This window comes from Mobula birostris, chromosome 30 (assembly GCF_030028105.1).
Source record: "Mobula birostris isolate sMobBir1 chromosome 30, sMobBir1.hap1, whole genome shotgun sequence".
In the NCBI taxonomy this organism is placed as follows: Eukaryota; Metazoa; Chordata; class Chondrichthyes; order Myliobatiformes; family Myliobatidae; genus Mobula; species Mobula birostris.
The window spans coordinates 15,165,408-15,186,869 of NC_092399.1; the positions used below are offsets into that span (position 1 = coordinate 15,165,408).

The 21,462-nt window shown below is 40.0% G+C and overlaps 1 protein-coding gene across 21 annotated transcripts in view; it reads right to left on the reverse strand.

Annotated features, from left to right (window-relative positions):
- Window positions 1-21,462, reverse strand: part of macf1a (microtubule actin crosslinking factor 1a) — a 590,515-nt gene that overhangs the window by 183,599 nt on the left and 385,454 nt on the right. For 16 of the 21 annotated variants that reach the window (XM_072247359.1, XM_072247356.1, XM_072247358.1 and 13 more), the window contains 7 exons: window positions 18,223-18,441; window positions 16,241-16,390; window positions 13,473-13,706; window positions 11,221-11,484; window positions 6,834-7,062; window positions 5,287-5,603; window positions 2,332-2,508 (listed from right to left, as the gene is read on the reverse strand). In XM_072247359.1, the coding sequence (XP_072103460.1) occupies window positions 2,332-2,508; window positions 5,287-5,603; window positions 6,834-7,062; window positions 11,221-11,484; window positions 13,473-13,706; window positions 16,241-16,390; window positions 18,223-18,441 (1,590 nt within the window). The remainder of the gene's footprint in view (window positions 1-2,331; window positions 2,509-5,286; window positions 5,604-6,833; window positions 7,063-11,220; window positions 11,485-13,472; window positions 13,707-16,240; window positions 16,391-18,222; window positions 18,442-21,462) is intronic. The other 5 variants (XM_072247368.1, XM_072247362.1, XM_072247363.1 and 2 more) reach the window with 1 other exon arrangement.

The window sequence follows — 21,462 nt, forward strand, 5'->3', positions numbered from 1 at the left end:
TTAACAAGGACCTAGCAACAACTGGATATTTAGCTGTCTATTTATTTATTGATTAATTAACATACAGTGCAGGATACGCCCTTTTAGCCCATTTGAGCTGCACTGCCCAGCAATCCCCTGATATAATCCGAGCATAATCATGGGACAATTTACAATGACCAATTATCCTACCAACCGGTAGGTCTTTGGACTGTGGGAGGAAACTGGAGCATCCGGAGGAAACCCACGCAGTCACGGGAAGAACGTACAAACTCCTTACAGGCAGCCGCGGGAATTTGACCCCAGTTGCCTGTACTGTAAAGCGTTGTGCTAACCACTGCGCTACCAAGCCATTGGAAGACTCATAGTTGGATTGGTTATGATACGAATTTTCAGGAACAGCCACTTGAGACCAAAAAAAAATTGAGGTTAATTGCAAGCCGGCCACCATACCTGACAGATCACAGAAGGGTCATAAAAAGATGATAAATAATATATCCTTTCCCAGTATATATATTACTGATTGTAAACCATGTTAAAATAAGAAGTGGTTCCCAATTTTAACAGATTTAAGCTTACAGTTAATATGCCTGGTGTTTGAGCATTTTCTGATTGTATTGATCTCACCATCCTCATTTTGGTCAAAATGTGACTCCAGTCTCTCTACTGGCCCTGAAATGCCCTAATAAATGCCAAACAGCTCTAAAATGAATAGCCAATCTTTGCCAGCCTAGACAGAGACACCAATTACCATGAAAGTATTCAAAACTTTTATGATAGTCTGTGCCACATGCAGTAAACTTTATGGCAGCTTTCACCATGGGCAGAAATCATTTGGCTCATCAGCACTGAGGACACAGATTTGACTGCAATAGTTTGTGTGATATCTGTTCCACTGAATTGTTTCTTACTCTCTCACATTAACGTGATGCACACCAGTAATCCTACCCAAGTACAGGACAACAATTTCCCTATGAATACCAACTTTATCTCACCAAACCAACACTCCCCCCCCCCCCCAAATGAACCATATATGGGTATAAAATGGTCAGACTGTTTCTCTGTCTGAAGCAGAAATACTCTACAACTAAATACTGTGAAAACTGAAACCACTGGCTTGTCATATTTCAATTCCCTGAACACCAACTCGGAATCAGGTTTAATATCACCAGCATATGTCATGAAATTTGTTGTTTTGCAGCAGCAGTACATTGCAACAGACGGTAATAAAAACTATAAATTACAATTAAGTACATATATAAAATTAAATTAAATTAGTGCAAAAAGAGAGGGAAAAATACTAAGGAAGTAATCATGGGCTCACTGCCCAATCAGAAATCTGATGGCGAAGGGGAAGGAGCTGTTCCTAAAACGTTGAGTACGTGTCTTCAGGCTCTATTTACAGGGCGGCACGGTAGCATAGTGGTTAGCACAACGCTTTACAGTACCAGCAACCGGGGTTCAATTCCCGCCACTGTCTGTCAGGAGTTTGTACGTTCTCCCCATGACTGTGTGGGTTTCCTCTGGGTGCTCCGGTTTCCTCCCATAGTCCAAAGAACTACTGGTTAGTGGTTAGTAGGTTAATTGGTCATTGTAAACTGTCCTGTGATTAGGCTAGGGTTAAATTGGAAGATTGCTAGGCAGCATGGCTTGAAGGGCCAATTCCATGCTGTATCTCAAAAACAAACAAATACAGTTTCATATTTCTACAGAATAAATCAAAATAAACTCTATACATGATAAAATAAATTCTACATTTCTTTAGAATACACCAGACACTTTAACCTTGAAAACAAATCTTACTTCAAAATGACCTTCGTTTCACATATCCAAAGCCAAAAATCACCGCTTTCCACCCACCTCACCTGTTCCTGAAATCCTTTTGTTAAAACCAGTCCTGATTGTTCAAATATCTCTGTACTGACCTCCCCTGATCTACTACTGTAACCTCGAGGCAATCCAAAACTCTGCTATCAACGTCATTAGTCACCGGTTCCCAGCTAAATGTCAATGTGGGCTACCCAAAGTCAGGGAAACCTATACAACATGGTCAAAAATATACACACTGTAACAGCAGAAATGTTTGGTATCCTTAAAAAGTTTCCATGATCAACTAGCCACCAGGAAGGCAATTGGCAGCCTGTTCTTTGTTAGGTTTCCCTTAAAAGTAGATGGATTAAAGGTGTTCCTAGTTCCTATTTCAGAGATTAAACTTCTAAAATGTCCCATCTAGCCTTATTCCACATTGGTTGAGGTGCACGTTAATATTATTTCAAGGTTTTCACATAAATCTCATTATAATTCAGAATCGGTAATAATATGCAGTGATTTATAGAATAACTTTTGACTTACCTTAACATCTTCAAGCTGCTTCTGCAAATTTTCTGGATCAGAAGAAATTGTTTCCAATAGAAACCTCTCTGCAGTTGCCTCTGAGTTATTTAGCCACATATTCAGCTCATCAGCAACCTCATGGAAATGCTCAGATTTCTCCAACATATTGGCGAGGTGAGTGCCAAGTTTACCACACTGAGAATCAAACAAATAAATGAACATATCAATGTTTCAGATTTACAGCTTTGGTGAAATGCTGCCAAGTACTATCTACAATTAATAGCATGCTTCTGTACTTTCCCAACAATCTGGCAGTTCTGCAAGTTCATTCTTTTTAATTTAGCCTCATTACTTTTACAAAGTTATTACTGAACTTGCTTCACTCACTCCTTTAACCTTTAATCTAAGTGTCTCTACCAAATTTTTAATTTTCCCTGCTCTGGCAAGAAGACCCTACAAGTTCTCTTGTCTCTCCATATAAGCTGTGTCTCTTATTCCCCAACATTCAAGCAGATCTCCTCTGTAACATCACCAAGCATCAGCAAACGTGCTACAGCAAGGGGGTTCCCAAACTTTTTTACGCCATGGACTCATTCCATTAATTGAACGGTCTGTAGACCCCAGGCTGGAAACCCCTGCTCTAAGCCACGACAGCCCAGTGTGTGAACACAATACTCCAGCTAAGGCCGAATCAATTTAAATTTCTAATTCCGGTTGTAACAAGAATCCTATCAGTTTTTAAACATTTATCTTGATGTGTCCATCCCTCCAGATACATTCACCATTCAATCACTTCCCCAGTAAGACCCAAAACAAAATCATAGCAATGAACTGTTTAAAACAGGGGTAGGCAACCTTAAGTACAAATGATTTTTCAGCATGCGTTATTCATTAATTTGAGGCAAAACATAACTAGGTGTATTTAAATGGATAATCCACATATTTCAGGTTTTTTATGGCATTTATCTGGCCCACCATCTGCTCAGTAATACACGATCCGGACCACAGAGGCAAAAAGGTTGCCGACCCCTGGTTTAAAAGATATGTATAAAAACCTAATACATATCTTGGTTTGAAAATAACTTCCTTTTGTTCAGCTCTTCTAGGATATGAACTTACTCAAATTCAATTGAAATATTTGTTAGGAAGATTTCTTTGATACTACTAGTTATGTACCACAGACCACCCACAAGATCAAAATAGTATATATATATATATATATATATATATATATATATATATATATATATATATATGTGTGTGTGTGTGTGTGTGTGTGTGTGTGTGTGTGTGTGTGTGTGTGTGTGTGTGTGTGTGTGTGTGTGTTATTTAGTTTGTTTCAGGTTCTTAATGTAGATATTCTATTTCTAAGCTATATTGACTGTTCGGTTGTATATCTTACTGTACATACTATTTATTACAAATTACTATAATTTGCACATTGCACATTCAGATGGAGATATAACATAAAGATTTTTACTCCTCACATATGTGAAGGATGTAAGAAATAAAGACAATTCAATTCACGACTAAATGATAACTGCCCACTTAAAACTGATGAGAGTGTCTTGAGATGGGCAAGGTAGCAAACACCATGAAAACATGAGAGAGCAAACTCACAGCAATTAAATGCAAGGATACAATAATATCATTAACTTCAAGATGATCAGCTTTGTTGAATAAGATGTGGAATAATTAATCTAAATCTTTGATGGACAAAGCAAGAAAATGTTAAAGCAGAGGAATTATTCGAATCTAAGTTTGAAAACCAACTCCACCCTTAAAAATACACACAGAAGTAGGTTGGGCCCAAAGCAAGTAGGACGCCAGTCACAAACAGATGGAAGTAGCTGGACTAGTCCAAAGTTGTCAACCGTAGACCCCACACAACCTGCCAACCCACACCTGGTCTAGATACAGGTGGTAGATCTTGCAGACCTTCTGTGTCTGGGGGGCTTGGTGGAAAGGTTTCTGGAGACCTCAGGTAGGACATCCCAAGACCCCACGCTTTGAAAATCCTGATAGTCTATGGGATAGTTAAGCTCTGGCTTCATCTGTTCTTGGAGGTGTTCAAAGCATAGACTCCCTTATGTGCAAGTGTTAGGATCCCGACTAAAATAACCTCAATTTGGCATACTTGTTCAATAGATCACCCTTAACGAAAATGAGAAATATCACACCAGTGCAGTGGGTGATAGCGTTTGAACCTACACTGAGTCATACTGCTGATCAAGAAATGAGCTATACACTGAATCAACATGTGCTGTCCTTCAGCAGGGAATGTTCATTCCAATGATGCTTGCTCAGCCTGGGGGAGCTGCATGGCTAACAAGTAAAAGGGCACTAAATGAAAGTTAGAAAAAGATTAATTTCAGAACAGTGTAACAGTAACGTTTAAGAATAACAGTTCAACAATAGCCTTAAGCTATTCAAAAGCCTGGATTTTGCCTGACTCCCCATGCAAATTCACAAGTCTTCAATTTGCTGCGCAAGCTTCCCCTGCACTTACCCAGCTAAACTTCACTGCTGGACCCCTCCAGGAGTTGAAAGTGTGGAGCACAAGCTTGCTGAGATGGCTCTGCCCATTGCCTACACTTCAAAACCGACTTACAGCTTCAGCATCAGATTAGACCTGGCATGGGGTTTGCAAACCTACTCACCTTTTTAAACCAGGGCTCTGGGGAAGCTGTACAGGCCAATCTCCTGTATTGGGGATACAATGGATTGCAGAAACATTGATGAACTCCAACCATACCATTGACTTTGGATGATGGAGATGGGAGGTCATCAATTACTTAGCTGAACTGAACTGGCCAGAAATTAGCACAATTCCTTTTCCATGGCATAAACTTGCAAAACTTTGTCAGTTTATCTACATGCAAATGAATTTACTAAAATTAAACATAACTGAAATTGTCAAATACAATGCAAGTATTTAAGTATCAGTACATTAACAAATAAATTATGTCATACTTTGGAATGAAGCATGCTATAGCGACTTTTGGCATCTTCTAACTTCTCCTTCACTAAGGTGCTGGTCACCGAGGGGTCGATAGGGGCCTTGAAACCTTCACTTGTGTTAGCTTCAGCAAAAGCATCAGCAGCATCCAAAACCTTTTGCCCTGAGATTGTGATGTATCTTAGATCGCCCTTATGAGAAATAACGTCTTCAGAGAAACACTTCTGTTTCTGGAGTTTGACTTGCAATGAATTGGAGTCCATTTCACCAGCTTTCAACTCTTCCAGATCATACTCAGACTGCACTAGCCAGGCCTCAAATTCACCATGATCTATTAAAAAAATAAGATGGTTATCAAATAATTGAGGTGATTTATGCTTTAGAGCATTCAAAATAGTCAGAAAATGCCCCAAATTATTTAGATTTAATCTGTAATAATTACTACAGCTAACCTCTGGGTTTTAGAGATTTATTTATTTATTTCATGGCGTATGTGAGTGATGATTAACCCGATTCTGATATGGGTCTCTATTGTGGACAGAGAGTGGGAAAGGGGCAGGGAAAGGGGAATCGTGGTTGGGAGAAGGGGGAGGGGGAATCGTGGTTGGGAGAAGGGGAAGGGAGAGAAGGAATCGTGGTTGGGAGAAGGGGAAGGGAGAGGAGGAATCGTGGTTGGGAGAAGGGGAAGGGAGAGGAGGTATCATGGTTGGGAGAATGGGAAGGGAGAGGGGAATCGTGGTTGGGAGAATGGGAAGGGAGAGGGGAATCGTGGTTGGGAGAATGGGAAGGGAGAGGGGAATCGTGGTTGGGATGAGGGGAATCATGGTTGGGAAAGGGGCAGGGAGAGGGGAATCGTGGTTGGGAGAAGGGGCAGAGACAGAAGGAATCGTGGTTGGGAGAAGGGGCAGGGAGAGAAGGAATCGTGGTTGGGAGAAGGGAAAGGGAGAGGAGGAATCGTGGTTGGGAGAAGGGGAAGGGAGGGGGAATCGTGGTTGGGAGAAGGGGAAGAGAGAGGGGAATTGTGGTTAGGAGAAGGGGCAGGGAGAGGAGGAATCGTGGTTGGGAGAAGGGGCAGAGAGAGGAGGAATCGTGGTTGGGAGAAGGGGAAGGGAGAGGGGAAGGAACAGGAAGCACCAGAGAGACATTCTGCAAAGATTAATAAATCATAATTGTTTGAATCAAATGACCTTGCAGTGTCTCAAGGGTGGATATGTCTGCACCTGCATGACACCTCATCCCCCCACACCACTGACCCAGCACCCCTTCTCTGCCACCTGCCCCACACCCCTCCCACAGCACTCCACCCTCCCCATTCCCAACATGTTTTGCTCCCGCCAGATTTACAGCCTTGCTCTCCACTCCACACTAACAAATACAGTACTGTGCAGAAGTCTTAGGCACCTCAGCTATATATATGACTTTTGTACAGTGCTGTATTTTAATAAAAATTTATGTTATTCCAAACCATATGCAGCTTCTTATCATCTTACTTAATTCTTTTCAACTCTGAGTAAACAGATTAGTATTGAAATTTGGAAAATAAATCAATTCTTTCAATTACCCTTTAGAAACTTTTGTAGTTCTTCCTGTAAGGCATGAACGTGTTTCAGCTGAGTGTCTGCATGTAACAGTGCTGTCTCGTACTGCTCCTTCAAATCATTCAGTTTATTCTGCAGTTGTCTCTTCTCTTCTGGCGAAAGGTTATGGCCATGTTTGTCCAGAAAGGACTGAGCTGACTGTGTCGCTAATACAAAAGCTTGCTGCTGTGATAACAACATTTCATGATGTTCCTAAATAAAAGGCAACGTGTACTAGGGTCAGTTTCATTGCTACAAACTGTCTTCGGGATCTTAAGATTTCTACTTAGCAGTAATACAATTGAAAAATACAAACAAAAAATAGGCAGATTTGCTTCGAGTCTAAAACCTTTAAGTAGTATATCAGATTATTTAATTATTTAAATATTTAATCACTTATTTAATCAATTATTTAATCACAAAACATCTTCAGATGGTTTGCTTCCACATCCCAAAGGTGTATGGATTAGAATTATTTAGTTGTGGGCATGCTAGGTTGATGCCAAAACTGTGATGACACTAGCGGGCTGCCCTTAGGACATCCTCGGACTTCCTGCTGAAACGTTGACTGTACTCTTTTCCACAGATGCTGCCTGGCTGGCTGAGTTCCTTCAGCAGTTTGTGTGTGCTGTTCATTATTTCTTCATGAAGAGGACTCCGCAGCGTGACGAACAGTGACTTTGCCATGTCAGAATACACTGCAGTGATGCATTTCCGGTTCTAAAATGGCGGCTGTGAATAGCTTGCAAGGCTGGTTCAGTGGATTATTAACATTTGATCATTTTTTAGGGTGACTGCAGTCACCAAACTGGGAAAGGCCGTCCTTCATCCCTGAAGGTCATCAATGCCCAGATTCTGCGACTATACATTATTACTAAGTTTAGCCATTTTTAATAGAAAAACTACCATGGTGAGATTTGAACTAATGAGATTTGAAGGAGGAGAAGGTGGCGGCATGATGCAGCATGCAGCGGCCACTCTGGTGAATAATATCTGTAATCTGTCAAGTAGGGTTCCGTGCACAATCCTGATTTGATGGAGACAGACGTGAGAGTACGGAGGAACATCTGGAGAAACTTCTGAAATGCCTTCTTTGCTGCTGCTGCTACTGTGTGATCCAGAATCTCCGGAGAAGAAGGCCCCGAGTCCTTGGCTTTGCTTTTTGCTCGGCGGCCAGGGTGGGGTCGAAGCGCTCGGCAGAGGATGGTGCCTGGGAGACTGTATCGGAGGGGCCAGTCAGAGGCTCGAAGTTTTCAGACGGACTCAGAGTCAGCTGTGATCGGGTGCTTCCAATGCATCGGCAGTTGTCAGCGCCTGGAGGTTTATGGCAGGGAGAGTTTCTCCCTTTTGCCGCTTGCTATCGGGACTATCGGAAGTTGATCGGAACTTTGAGACTTTTTTTTTACCATGCCCATGGTCTGCTCTTTATCAAATTATGGTATTGCTTTGCACTGCTGTAACTATATGTTATAATTATGTGGCCTTGTCAGTGTTAGTCTTTGGTTTGTCCTGTTTTTTTTTGTGATTATCACTCTGAAGGAACATTGTATCATTTCTTGATGCATGCATTTCTAAATGACAATAAATGAGGACTGAGTGTCTTCATAATCTAATCTGATCTAATGTCTCTAGATTATTAGTCCAGGTTCCTCAGTCACTATATCGACCACTGCTCTGTCATTGGTGAGTAAAATACACCGCTTCTGCCTTTCACTGCTTGCATGGCTACATAACAATGAGCAGAATGTAGCATTTAGTTATAAACATAGTTCAAAAGGGTCTGGGAGGTCTTTGACTATTATTGGGACAAGGCAATCATAGTCCAATTCAATCTTAATTAGAATTTAGGTTGGTCAATATATTGATATGACTCTTCAGGACAGTGACATTACTTCAGATCTATTTAGGACTTCTGATAAGAAGTCTATTAACTTTGAAATGTTAATAGCTTATCTCTCCCCAGACACCACTTGCGTCACTATTTATTCTAGATTAATAACATTTGTAGTATTTTGTTCTGGTTACCTAATAAATTGTTTAGTTTAAAGGTTAGGTTTAATTTAAATCTAAAGGTTAAAAGTTTACAAGGATGTTGCCGGGTCTGGAGGACCTGAGTTATAAGGAAAGATTGAATAGATTAGGGCTTGATTCCTTGGAAGATTGAGGGGAGATTTGATAGAGGTATACAAAATTATGAGGGGTATCGATAGGGTAAATACAAGCAGGCTTTTTCCACTGAGGTTGGGTGGAACTACAACCAGAGGTTGTGGGTTAAGGGTGAAAGGTGAAAAGTTAAAGGGGAACATGAGGGTACGCTTTTTCACTCGGAGGGTCATGAGAGTGTCTTATCTTGTCTTGTCTTGTCCATACCGCACCAACCGCCGCTACTGGGCTATAAACGTGCAGGAGCAGTGTGTGGTTAAGTTCCCTGCTCAAGGACACAACACGCTGCCTCGGCTGAGGCTTGAACTAATGACCTTCAAATTGCTAGCCCAAAGCCTTAACCACTTGGCCATGCAAGTGTACAACAAGCTGCCAGCGCAAGTGGTGCATGAAAGCTTGATTTCTATGTTTAAGAGAAGTGTGGATAGGGACATGGGACAAGGCAGTCTAAATGGCTTAGCACAGACTAGATGGACCGAAGCACCTGTTTCTGTGTTGTACTTTCTATAACTGTAATTAGAATGACAGCAAGTGAGGCAGCTGGGAGACGAACAGAAATTCAAAGCTAATAAAGTAAGAAAATGGTGGAGATATTCAGGCATAATCTGCGGAGTGAGAAAAACAGAGCTCCCGTTCGCTGCTATTTCACCTCAATCACTTTCGACAGAACTGGGGATGACTTTTAAGATGCCGCCTGATTTATGTCCATCTCTCCTCTACTGTTCTCATGAAGCTCAACACAAGCTGGGTGAACAAAACCTCATCCTCCAACTACTTATATTACAGCCAATATTCAGCAGCATGTAAAGACAAAGATTAGCTTAATCTGTCACGTGCATCAAAGCACCCAGTGAAATGTGTCATTTATGTCAAATCAAATCAGTGAGGATATTGCAGGACAGACCAGGAATGTCGCTACGCTCCCAGAGCCAACACAGCAGGCCAACAACTTACTAACTCATATGTCCTTGAAATGTGGGAGAAAACCAGAGAACCCGGAGGAGTCACAGGGAGAATGTACAACTTCCTTATAGACAGCAGTGGGAATTCAAACCTGATCTTACAAATGGTGCCCCATGTCTGAAAGTTTGAGAAGGTCAGCATACCCAGCACTTTTATTTCAGATTCCCAACAACCATTCTATTTCCAATGAATAATTCGACCTTTCCCACGTACACCTCCTTCAGACTTGCCCTCAACTTGTCTTATTATTACCTCTCTCTGTCTTGCACTAATTATCTTTCGGCCTCTAAGTCTCTCCAACTATCCATCCCTCTACCTTCCCTTTTCTCTCTCAGCCCTCTCTTCCTCTATGTCTCTTCCAGCTCTAACTTCTCCCAATTTAAACAAAAGGATGACAACCTGAAGAAGTAATTTTGATTCTCCCTCTACAGACCTGCTGACTATGTTCTGTTTTTATTTTTGATTTCCAACAGCATTTTGCTTTCGCAGTAAAAGTGGCAGCAGGTTCCACAAACAAATTTAGTAAGCCAATTTTTGTAAAGGTTCAAAACCTGAAATAGAAAATTCTGGAAATAGATGTGACCAGGCCTGCTAAATATTTTCTAAATTTTAAGTTGTTTATCAACATTGGGTGGTGGGATAGAGACACGTCTACCAAAGGAGGTGCAAGACACTCCTTCCCTCCACTAGCCTGCAGGTCACCCTCGGGCAAGGTGTAGCACCTGCTTAGTTTCCCCCTCCACACCCCGCTCCCCCCAATCCAGGTCACGACGCTCCTTCCCTCCACTAGCTTGCAGGTCACCCTCGGGCAAAGTGTAACACCTGCTTAGTTCCCCCCTCCAAACCCCGCCCCCCAAATCCAGGTCTCGTGAAGCCACGAGAACAGGTGGGTCAATGGTACATATCACAAGCCCTGGTTACATGACCACTGACACCAGGCAGACAATCTCTAAAGAGTATTGATACTGGCTGGGGTCACCCATCTTGTAAAGACACTGCCTAGAAGGCAATGGCAAACTACTTCAGTGGAAACATTTGCCAAGAACAATCATGATCGCCGACATCATATGACATGGCACATAATGATGATGACCAAAATTGACTTCTTGACTCTATAACATACAAAGATTCTCTTTAAGCTATAACATTAGTTCTATGGGACATTAAGGTCAAAAGAACAGAGCAGCAATTGTCCGTTTTTTCATTAAGCACGCACATGTCCAAAGCCCCTGGAAGAGTTTATACCTTCAGTGCCTGTTGCTGCTGGCTCAGGTTTCCTCCCATCCCAGCGAGAGAATCCATGACATTATTCTGGCCTTGCGGTTGTAAACTATTTCCTAGCGCATCCATTTCATCTTCACTGATACCAAGTGCACGCTTCTCATCCTGTTCCTCCTGGGGCCCTGCATGTTGGGAATGTGACACTGCCTGCTGTCCCAGGGCTGACAGCCACTCCAAAAGACTCTCTATTTTAACCTTGTTTTCTTCAAGTTCCTCTTCTGCTTTGGCCTATAATCACAAAATTTTATTAGTTCGAAGATATGATAAAGTTTTCACAGAATTTCTGATGTTTTCCAGCATTTCAGCAGCATTTAAAAATTCTCTCATGTTGTTAGGCAAACTCCTGTGCATACGTTCTGTGACGATTGCAACCATTTCAACATGAACATGAACATAGTTCGGAAGATGTGTAGCTCAGGTTGTTGATGGTTGGGTTGAGTTCTTCTCCAATCTTGGCAACTTCCTTGCAAAAGTTTCGTTACCAAGCGAGGAGACTGCGTCAGTGCGCTGTTGACTGTGGTGTGTCCTCTGAAGTGTTGGCCTTAATATACTTTTCACTCAGCTCTCTGGAAAGTATATAAAGGCCAAGCATTCGGAGGGCACATCGCAATCAACAGTGCGCTGGTGCTCACATGGTGACGGAACGTTTGCAAGCAAATGGCCAAGATCGGAGAACTACTCAACCCAACCAAACATGAACATGGATAACCATATGGTCTTGCCCACAGATATGGCTTAATGGGACTGAGGTTAAAAATACTAAAAGACCAGGCTCTGCTGCAAAAACAGGCACACTGACACTCTCCAATTATACACACCCACACAACTAAATGATCTCCCCCACTCCATTTTCCCCAACTCCACCCCAGAGTTTCTCTCTGCCCTGCCTTTCTCCACTACCCCTGAATTTACCTTTGCTCTTAGCTGCTTGCTTTCTATCTTCCGTATCCCAATGCCCCCCCCCCAAAAGAAACACCCACAAGTCTCCACCTCCAGGTCAACTGCTCTCTCCTAGTGTGAGGCCACTTCCACCACCACCACTTACCCTCCTACATTTCTGCTTTGTTGCCTATCACTGTCCCACCACTATCAACAGGATCCTTGGTTGCACAAAGCCTATAGTGTAGCCAAAACCTCATGAGTCTGTTCTGGAAAACCGAAGGAAAATCTTCAGTCACGTGCACTGTGCCCTGTACATTGGTGAGAGTTCCATTGCTGATAATCACATTGCACAGTGGCTATTTCCATTCCTCTGCCTCCTACTCCAAAGACCAAACCCAAGTTAACTTTCAGCTGCACAGCCCACCACCAATTCTCACAGCGCTACACGTGGCACAAAGTCCACCTGCACCATTGTTACTTGAAAAGCTAACCTGCACAGGAAAATCACTTTAGAAGAAGGATAATAACAAAGCTTTTATGTTCTTATCCATCTTATTCTGTCTAGGAATCTTTTATACAGCTGTTGATTACTATGTGTAAACTTAATATTTCCATAGCCAAACTGTCATTTTCTATGCAAACTATAAAATTGTCATATTCTATGCATCATTAAATTGCTGCTATTTCAATATATTCTTTAAAACATTGTTTGCCAATATACAACAGCTATTGCAGTACAGTACACCCATGGTATGGAGAGGTTGCGTTCCTAGAAAATCATAAGACCACAGATATGGGAACAGAAATAGGTCATTTGGCCCATCGCCTGCTCTGCTATTTCATCATGGCTGATCCATTTCGCTCTCGGCCGCAATCTCCTGCCTTCTCCCCATATCCCTTCATGCCCTGACCAATCAAGAACCTATCAACCTCTACCTTAAATATACCCGATAACCTGGTCTCCACAGCCACCTGTGGCAATGGACTCCACAGATTTACAACTCCCTGGCTAAAGAAATTCCTCCTCATCTCCATTCTAAATGGACGTCTCTCTATTCTGAGGCTGTGTAGCCATCTGTCTGGAGATTCTCTGTAATGCAAGATCTTGATAAAAACTGACAAAAATTACTGGTTCCTTTGCATTTTAGGTTTGTTTAGTTATTTTTCTCCCTGACACAAATTCTGTAAGTGTTAATTTTTATTCTGTATCTTAAATCTTCAGGTATTGACTTATAAATTCCATAAGGGTGAATTTCCATTCTCTGAACTGCTGTAACTTGAGAATACACTGCAGTGACTTTTAACACATTTACAGATTTTCTCTCGGGCATTACCTTTTCAGTTTCTTGCTGGACAGCTTTTGTTAAGGCACTATCTACTTGCTTCTGAAGTTTCTCAGCACTTTGACTCAAGACTTTGTGCTGAGCTTTAACTTCCAACAGTTTAGTTTCAACTTCCGCCAGTTCTTCCGGATCTAGTTTTCCCTGGTTTTCCTCCAATAAATGTTCCGTGGCTTTGATCACATCCTCCATTACAGCAGCGCGCGATTGCATGTCTTTTTGTAACGCCTGTGAGGGAACGTATCAGCAAAGATAATTTAATTGGAATTTTGTGAAAAAAAAGAAAAAAAAAAGAAAAACTAATGGTATTCTATTTTACACCTACATGTAGTGTACTTCCTGCCTGGATCAAATTCCTGTGGCCTTTTTTTGAGCACACATTTATTTAAAATAAAAGATTATTCCCAAAATTCCAAAGGATTTCGCCCTAGTAAACTTGCTGTATTTGGTTTTGGTCACTGGGTTTTGAGCCCGGTAAAGTTTCGACCTAATCACTCGTGAAAAGTCTTGGACTAAAATGCCCACCAGTCTTTTTTTTAAATCCTGAGCAATTTCAACACATTTGTTCAGAAATCCCCATATCAGTTTCTAAAGTCGATTAGGTTAGGTTCTATAGGTGGAATAAAGTGCTCAGATACAAACATTCGTTGATTACTGAAGTTAGGCCACTGATTTCTAACACAGCATAATTTCTCTCAAGCAACACACACACACAAAGTCTGCAGCTGCTTGGATTTCCAGCATTTGCAAACTTCCTTGTGTTTGAGAATTTCTCTCAAGGTGTGCCTGTTCCGAAGTCATCATAACACTAAAATCCCACTGAATTTTGCGCAGATATCCCTTCAGTACAAAGACTGCCCAGTTTGTGCCACTGTACAGTTGAGAAGTAATTGATATTTGTATCAATGATAGAAAACAGGTCATGGTGAACTTGCTGCTATGTCTTTATCATCATACACAGTGGATCCAATTGGAAATTCTGAAAACATGAAGATATTTCACAATTTCTATTTTGATTTGAAGCAAATTAGTACAAGCAGTTTGAGAAGCAGAATATATATCGGAATAGCTCTGCTTTTGCTAAATACCTCAATGACATTTGTAATAGTACTGAATTTCATTTGAGCTATCAAACTGGAGATCTAACAAAAAGTGGTTTATGAAAAGCGTTGAAGTGAATTGAACTGTGAAATGATGGTTCATCTCATAAAAAAATTATTTCGAGGAAAGGCAAATTACAAGCTTTAATGCACAGAAACGTTAAAAATCGTGTGCTGAAAAACTAGTTATCTCTGCTGCATCTGAAGAGTTAAGTCACTGATAGCAGGTATAAACTATAAACAACATGCATTCTACTTTTGCAGAATACCTGAAAGGTAATTCTGATTTACTCCTCTCTATGTTGAACTGAGGCTGCGGCCTGCAACCGGCGGGCTCCTGGGATCAGCTGCTGGCTTCGTGTCTGTGGACTCACTTTCGTGAACTTCCATTCTGAATGCCATTTGCTTACTTTTATTGCCTGCATGATTAGTGTTTTTATTTCCTCAGCAAATTGGGTGCTTGACGGCCTTTCTCTTAAGGGTTCAAACGAGTTTCTTTGTTTGTGGCTGCCTGCAAGGAGATGAATCTCAAGGTTGTATATGGCATACATACTTTGATAATAAATGTACTTTGAACTTTAGATGATATGCTTGCGTGAGCTCATTTGTAAATATTAATTATAATAGGTTTCTCCACTGCAGCTTCTCCATGATACATTGTGAACACACTGCTCCAGACCTTCACCTTTTTATCTTGCAAAGCTTTCACAACCTCAGTGCCACACTCTTTATTTATGAATTTCCTCTGACTATCAAGCCTTCCTCTTGCTCCCTCAAGTGTTTAATATAACTTTCCTATAGAAGTACCCATGCCAGCTACCTCCTGTGCAGCTGACAGCAGTTTAGCCAGTTTGTAGGTCAACTCTGTCCCGGGCCTGTTGCTCTGATGATCTTTCCAAGTTTCTCACCAAGCTGGAATCCCAGGCTTGACTGCTACTGTCCTGGCTGAAGACTGAACTGTGCAGCTCCTGTTACAGCTGAAGCAGGTCTGGATATTGTATTTACTTAGCTACTGATGAATTTGCAGTTGAAGAATATCCAACTCATATTACATAAATAATAAATAATAAGTACTGGGCAACAAACTCCAAGTAGTTTAATATAATTTACACAATCTTGTTTAAACATTTCTAAGGAGTTGCTGCATTTCATTTTGTTGGAACCAACTGAATGTCAAGTGGACTCTTCCTCATAGCAAGTTCCACTTGAAATCATTTTCATAGGTATATTAGCTTATTTGCAAAATCCCACTTTAATTCATTACAACTATATTTACAAAACTCAATTTTCAGTGCTAGAAATAATCATTAAACTTGTTTTATTTCTTTTTAGTGATATTGGCCTGCCATTATTATTCCTTCAGGTCATCCAGAAATCCCTATTATTTCTGCTCCATTTCAATAATGAAGCCTGCCTTTAAGTCAACGTCCAGGTTCTTTGGAGAGAGGGTTGAAGTGGAGGTTGCCTGTTGTTGTGGGGCTCAAAGTTCAAAGGAAATTTATTATCAAAGTATGCTACCGTGGGGCTCTAAGTTCTGCTTTCGTCCGTCAAAAGAGAAGAGGATCTCCCTTTCTTTTTGCCATGTTTTCAGATCTGATGATGAGGAAACAGACTGATTTAATGCAGAAGATGCTCTTTGATCATAGAATTGCCATCACAAACCTGAATCGCATTCTGTTGTTCGTGAAGAGCTGGCAGGTCACACTCATTCACTGCCATCTGGTGACCGGCTACCATGTTAGCTGCCTGAGACAGCCACGTACTGATCTCATCCAACTTCTGCTTGCATTCCTCCTGTTGCTCCTGTCGAGACTGTAAAGAAACAAAAACGTATATTCCCCGTTTCCATTCATGTTCTGCTAACTCTCATAACCAACATTTTAAAACATAACCCTAGTGTTATCTATAGAATATCTCTGGCTGGGTGAACACAATAGATATTTAGCAGATTTTTGATATAAGCCAAAAAAACTTTTTATCATTACTTGACCAAACTCCATCATGAACATGCAGTTGTCAATAAAACTTCCAGTTTATTCAATTATAATTAAGAATTTATCTAGAATATTTAAGATTTTGAAAGCTGTGCTTGAAAATAAATCATCTGTGATCTAATAAACTGGATGGATGGAAATTTTTTGATTAAATTTCAGGACAGGTGGAAGAAAATTAGTGGGTGCTGTTGCCAATTAGAAATTAATGTACTATAACTTATAGATAAAAAGCTTACAGCATACATTCAGATATCCATGAAGAATACTTGTCACAAGCAGTCTGTTCTCATCTCCAGCCCTTAGATACGCTACAGATACCACATTATGAATTAGTACAATTGAGCAAGATGTGTCACAAATACTTAGGGAAGTCACTGTGTGGAGACTTCACAGAAATATGTTTTAGAAGCAGCAAAGAATCAGTTGTTATTGAACGACAATGACAAGAACTATTAGCACGTGGTCTTGCAGTTATAAACCACACTGAACACTTCAATGACCATTTTCAGATCCACTGCAAAGCATTATCTTCATTATGTGAGCCATTGCGGTTAACGGAACAAAAGTATCTGGAAAAGGCAAGGCAAACAGGTTACAAGATTGACTCAATGAACATTGGTTAGGAGGGTTACTGAAAGCACTGCAGCTGAACAAAAGACACACAAATAATCAACACAGTCTATTTAGAATGCACACGTATGCACAAATCCCATGGAATTTCTTCTCAGTACTTGGGTTATACACCATATACCCAATTCACATTAAACCATACTAAAAACAGCTGAGCACATTTTTTTTAGAACAGCCAATGGACCGCAGTTTATTTCTAATTTAATTCTATTAAGTGAAATTCTGTTAATCCAGCACACTTGGGACTTTGATGGTGCCAGATTAGCAAATTTTCAAGACTATCAGATGTCATTTAATCAATATTCCCATAGATTTTTTAAAATCCACCTTTTAAAAGGTGTGATTGTTATTATATTTCAGTAAGCTCGGGATGCTTAAAGGGAGAGTGGAAAACAAGAACTGGTAAATTTTGAGGGAGCTCGGGAAATGGAACCAGGTAAATTTCAAGACAGGGTGAAAATCAGATGAGTTTAAAGGTAGGGCAAAAACCAGAGCCCTGGTGAACAGAAGCGGAAGTCGGAACCAGAACTCTGATCAACAGAAGCAGAGTTTGGAACCAGAGCCTGGAAGAGCAGGCAAAGAGGACAGAAACCTGGGCCCTGATGGCAGGAAGGTAGTGGCAGAACTGGAAAGAAGCATGCCCACCAGACATCCAGTGAGTGGAATCGGAGGATATGAACTGAGGCCCCGGTGAGTGTAAATTGCAATCATCTTCTGGTGAGCCCGATACTGAACTATCAGGATTTCCATTTGCAGAATAATGGATTATTGGAGCTTTGTTTATATAATCCAATATATTACTGTTGAAATCTCTAGAAAAACCTTCAGCAAATGGTCCCATTTCACAAATTTTCATTTCAGGCATTTACTTGACATCCTTTAAATATTCAAAATAATTAAATTCTTACTTTTGTCCATTGGTGTTTAATACATTATATCCCACTTGGCACTTTGTTTTATAAATATCTACTAAGATTTAAAACAATTGCTTATTAAGTCGAACTGCTGCCTAGGCCAAACCTTCTTGGATTCCACAGGTATTTTATCCTGAAGTTGAAGATCTGGTGATTCTGTGTGTGCCTCATTTTTTTCATACGTATCTACGAGTGACTCGTGTCCCTCATTTAATTGTTTATGCAACAGTTCAATCTGTTGTGGTCTTGAGTCTCGAGCATATTCCGAATTAAACTCCAAGTCAGCAATATTTGCTTTAGTGTGTGATGTAGATTCATTAAGCTCCTAGAAAAGGGAGGACCAATTAGCATCCCAAATTGCAAGAACTCAACTCTAAACTTTATTATTGAATTAAAAACTACAGAGAACATCAACAAAAATATTTCACAGAAGTAATAGAACAACTCCAAAGTCAGTTGGTTTGACTTGATAAATGATATAATTGTCAAGGAATTTCATATATTTGGAATAAAAAGTATTTAAATACCAAAATCTTATTTTGGCACACTTGGATATTGGAATAAAACATGTCCAATTTCTAACCCTCATAAAGATGAAGAGCTCATAGGATAGTTAATCTATCTTCTCTGCTTCAAATCATTTCTGGATCAACAAGCTGTGATTATCTACAATTTTTATTTTGAGTTTCTGAGGAAACTAGCATGTAAGATAGATAATGTGGTCTCCCTAATGGGAGGATGCAATGATTCAAATACATATTATCCATAGCAAATAAAGCAGTGTTTTTCGAAGCTAGCCATATTAAAATTTAGTATTTGGCAATCTACCAGGACTTGAAAGTGAATTGAAACCTAGTGATACTTATGTAGCTAAAATGAGCAATCATTTCAAAGCTGGTTCTGAAAACAAACGGAGGGAAAAAAAAAGATTCTTCACGATTTTAGCCAGAACAAATTTTGGGCCAATGAATCAATGTTTCCTATTTCCTGATCTGTAGCAACAGCATTACTTTTCTTAAGGCTGTTTTAATTCTGTGATGTGAGCAGATTAGGGGGCATTCAAAATCTACACGAGTTATTTTACACATCACAAAGTGATAGTGTTATGAAGTTCTTGTAACTAATCAACACCACAGACAAATTCTATAACTAACTACTTCAATGCAAGTAATCAATAGCGCAATCCCTCTCTTATGATGCTGAGGATGTTCTACGAGTCTGTGGTGGCCAGTGCTATCATGTTTGCTGTTGTGTGCTGGGGCAGCAGGCTGAGGGTAACAGACATCAACAGAATCAACAAACTCATCTGTAAGGCCAGTGATGCTGTGGGGATGGAACTGGACTCTCTGACGGTGGTGCCTGAAAAGAGGATGCTGTCTAAGTTGCATGCCATCTTGGTCAATGTTTCCCATCCATTACATAATGTACTGGGTGGGCACAGGAGTACATTCAGCCAGAGACTCATTCCACCGAGATGCAGCACTGAGCGTCATAGGAAGTCATTCCTGCCCGTGGCCATCAAACTTTACAACTCCTCCCTTGGAGGGTCAGACACCCTGAGCCAATAGGCTGGTCCTGGACTTATTTCATAATTTACTGGCATAATTTACATATTACTATTTAACTATTACGGTTCTATTACTATTTATTATTTATGGTGCAACTGTAACGAAAACCAATTTCCCCCAGGATCAATAAAGTATGACTATGACTATACTATTATCTTATTGATTCCAGAGTCTCTCACATTATCTAAGCTTCTTGTTTGAGAAAGATCTTGTAACAGATCCACGATGCACGAGCAAAGTATAGGAAATTCTGGTAAAAATTTCCAAGATATTTCCATTAAAAAAATTAAAATAGGTAAAATGTCATCTTGCTTTTCATAAAGCAGATAAAGCAGGGGATTAAAGACAGTTATATATTACTTAGTGAGAAAAATCATTAAAACATTTAACAAGACTTCATTATACTTAAAGTCTTGATTTATTGTTTCATGCTTGGTTGTGGAACAGTTGTATTTTACTTATAAATTAAGAAATAATTTCGTTGTTCTCTATGAACCCTTGAGACGCAATTACAGGACAAGGGATTATAAAGAGATTAAGTAAAGGGACTGGTAAATGGTTTGACAAACATATGATAAAATACAATTTCTGGCAGAGATAGTAGAATTCATTCTAAATCACCTCATATACATGCTAAATTATAGAATTTCAAGATATGGGGTCAAAGTGAAGAATGTAATCTTTCAATAAAACTTGGAGTAAGTTAAATACAAAATATCAAAGAGTATTTATGCAAACTGCATGTCATTTAATAAACGTTAAATATCCAGCAACACACACACAAAATGCTGGTGAACGCAGCAGGCCAGGCAGCATCTATAGGAAAAGGAACAGTCGACGTTTCTGGCCGGGACCCTTCGTCAGGACCCTGTCTCGGCCCGAAATGTTGACTGTACCTCTTTCCATAGATGCTGCCTGGCCTGCTGCGTTCACCAGCATTTTTTGTGTGTGTTGCTTGAAATTCTGGCATCTGCAGATTTCCTCGTGTTTGCAAAATGTTAAATATATATGTTTTAAAATAAAAACTGGAAGACTCAAATCTGTTAATGCAAACACGAGGAAACTGGTTAACTGTTCACCCAAAACACATAACTAACAAAATAAAGTAATAGGTAGAAAGTTTTAGATAATCTTCGGGATGTCGAATGTAAAATAAGTTTTTAAACAATGTCTTTAAGACTGCAATAGGAATGAATGCTTGTTGCATCTACAGAAAGAATGACAAATTTGAGGTTAAGGATAATTATCTTGAAATTTAATTTCCATTGCAATGCAGGAAGGAAGAATAAATACCTTTTTTGAAACAGGGATAAAGTTAGAAACTCTGCATTCAAGATAAATAAATAAGAAAAGTTGGGTATTCCAAAAGGTACACACAGTCCTGCTGAAATGTTGACTGTACTTTTTCCATAAACGCAGCCTGGCCTGCTGAGTTCCTTCAGCACTTTATTTTGCTTGGATTTCCAGCATTTGCAGATTTTCTCTTGTTCACAACCCTCCTGTCTTTCTGACTATGCCTCAAATGTAACTTTTTGACCAACTTACCTTTTGAATTTTGTTTGAACAATTGCTTCGTCTTGGGATGTTTTCATGAACAAAATGTTTTAGCTAGAGAATCATTTATTAACAAGCAAACTTATATTTTACCAAAGTAACCATTTTGTTTTGAGAAGAACCTATTGTTAGCAATGTACTGTCTGCTTGTTATTTATGCGTGAAGTAATCTGAAGGAAGGAGGTTACTTCATAATACTGCAGATTTTATTTAGGACTTACCAT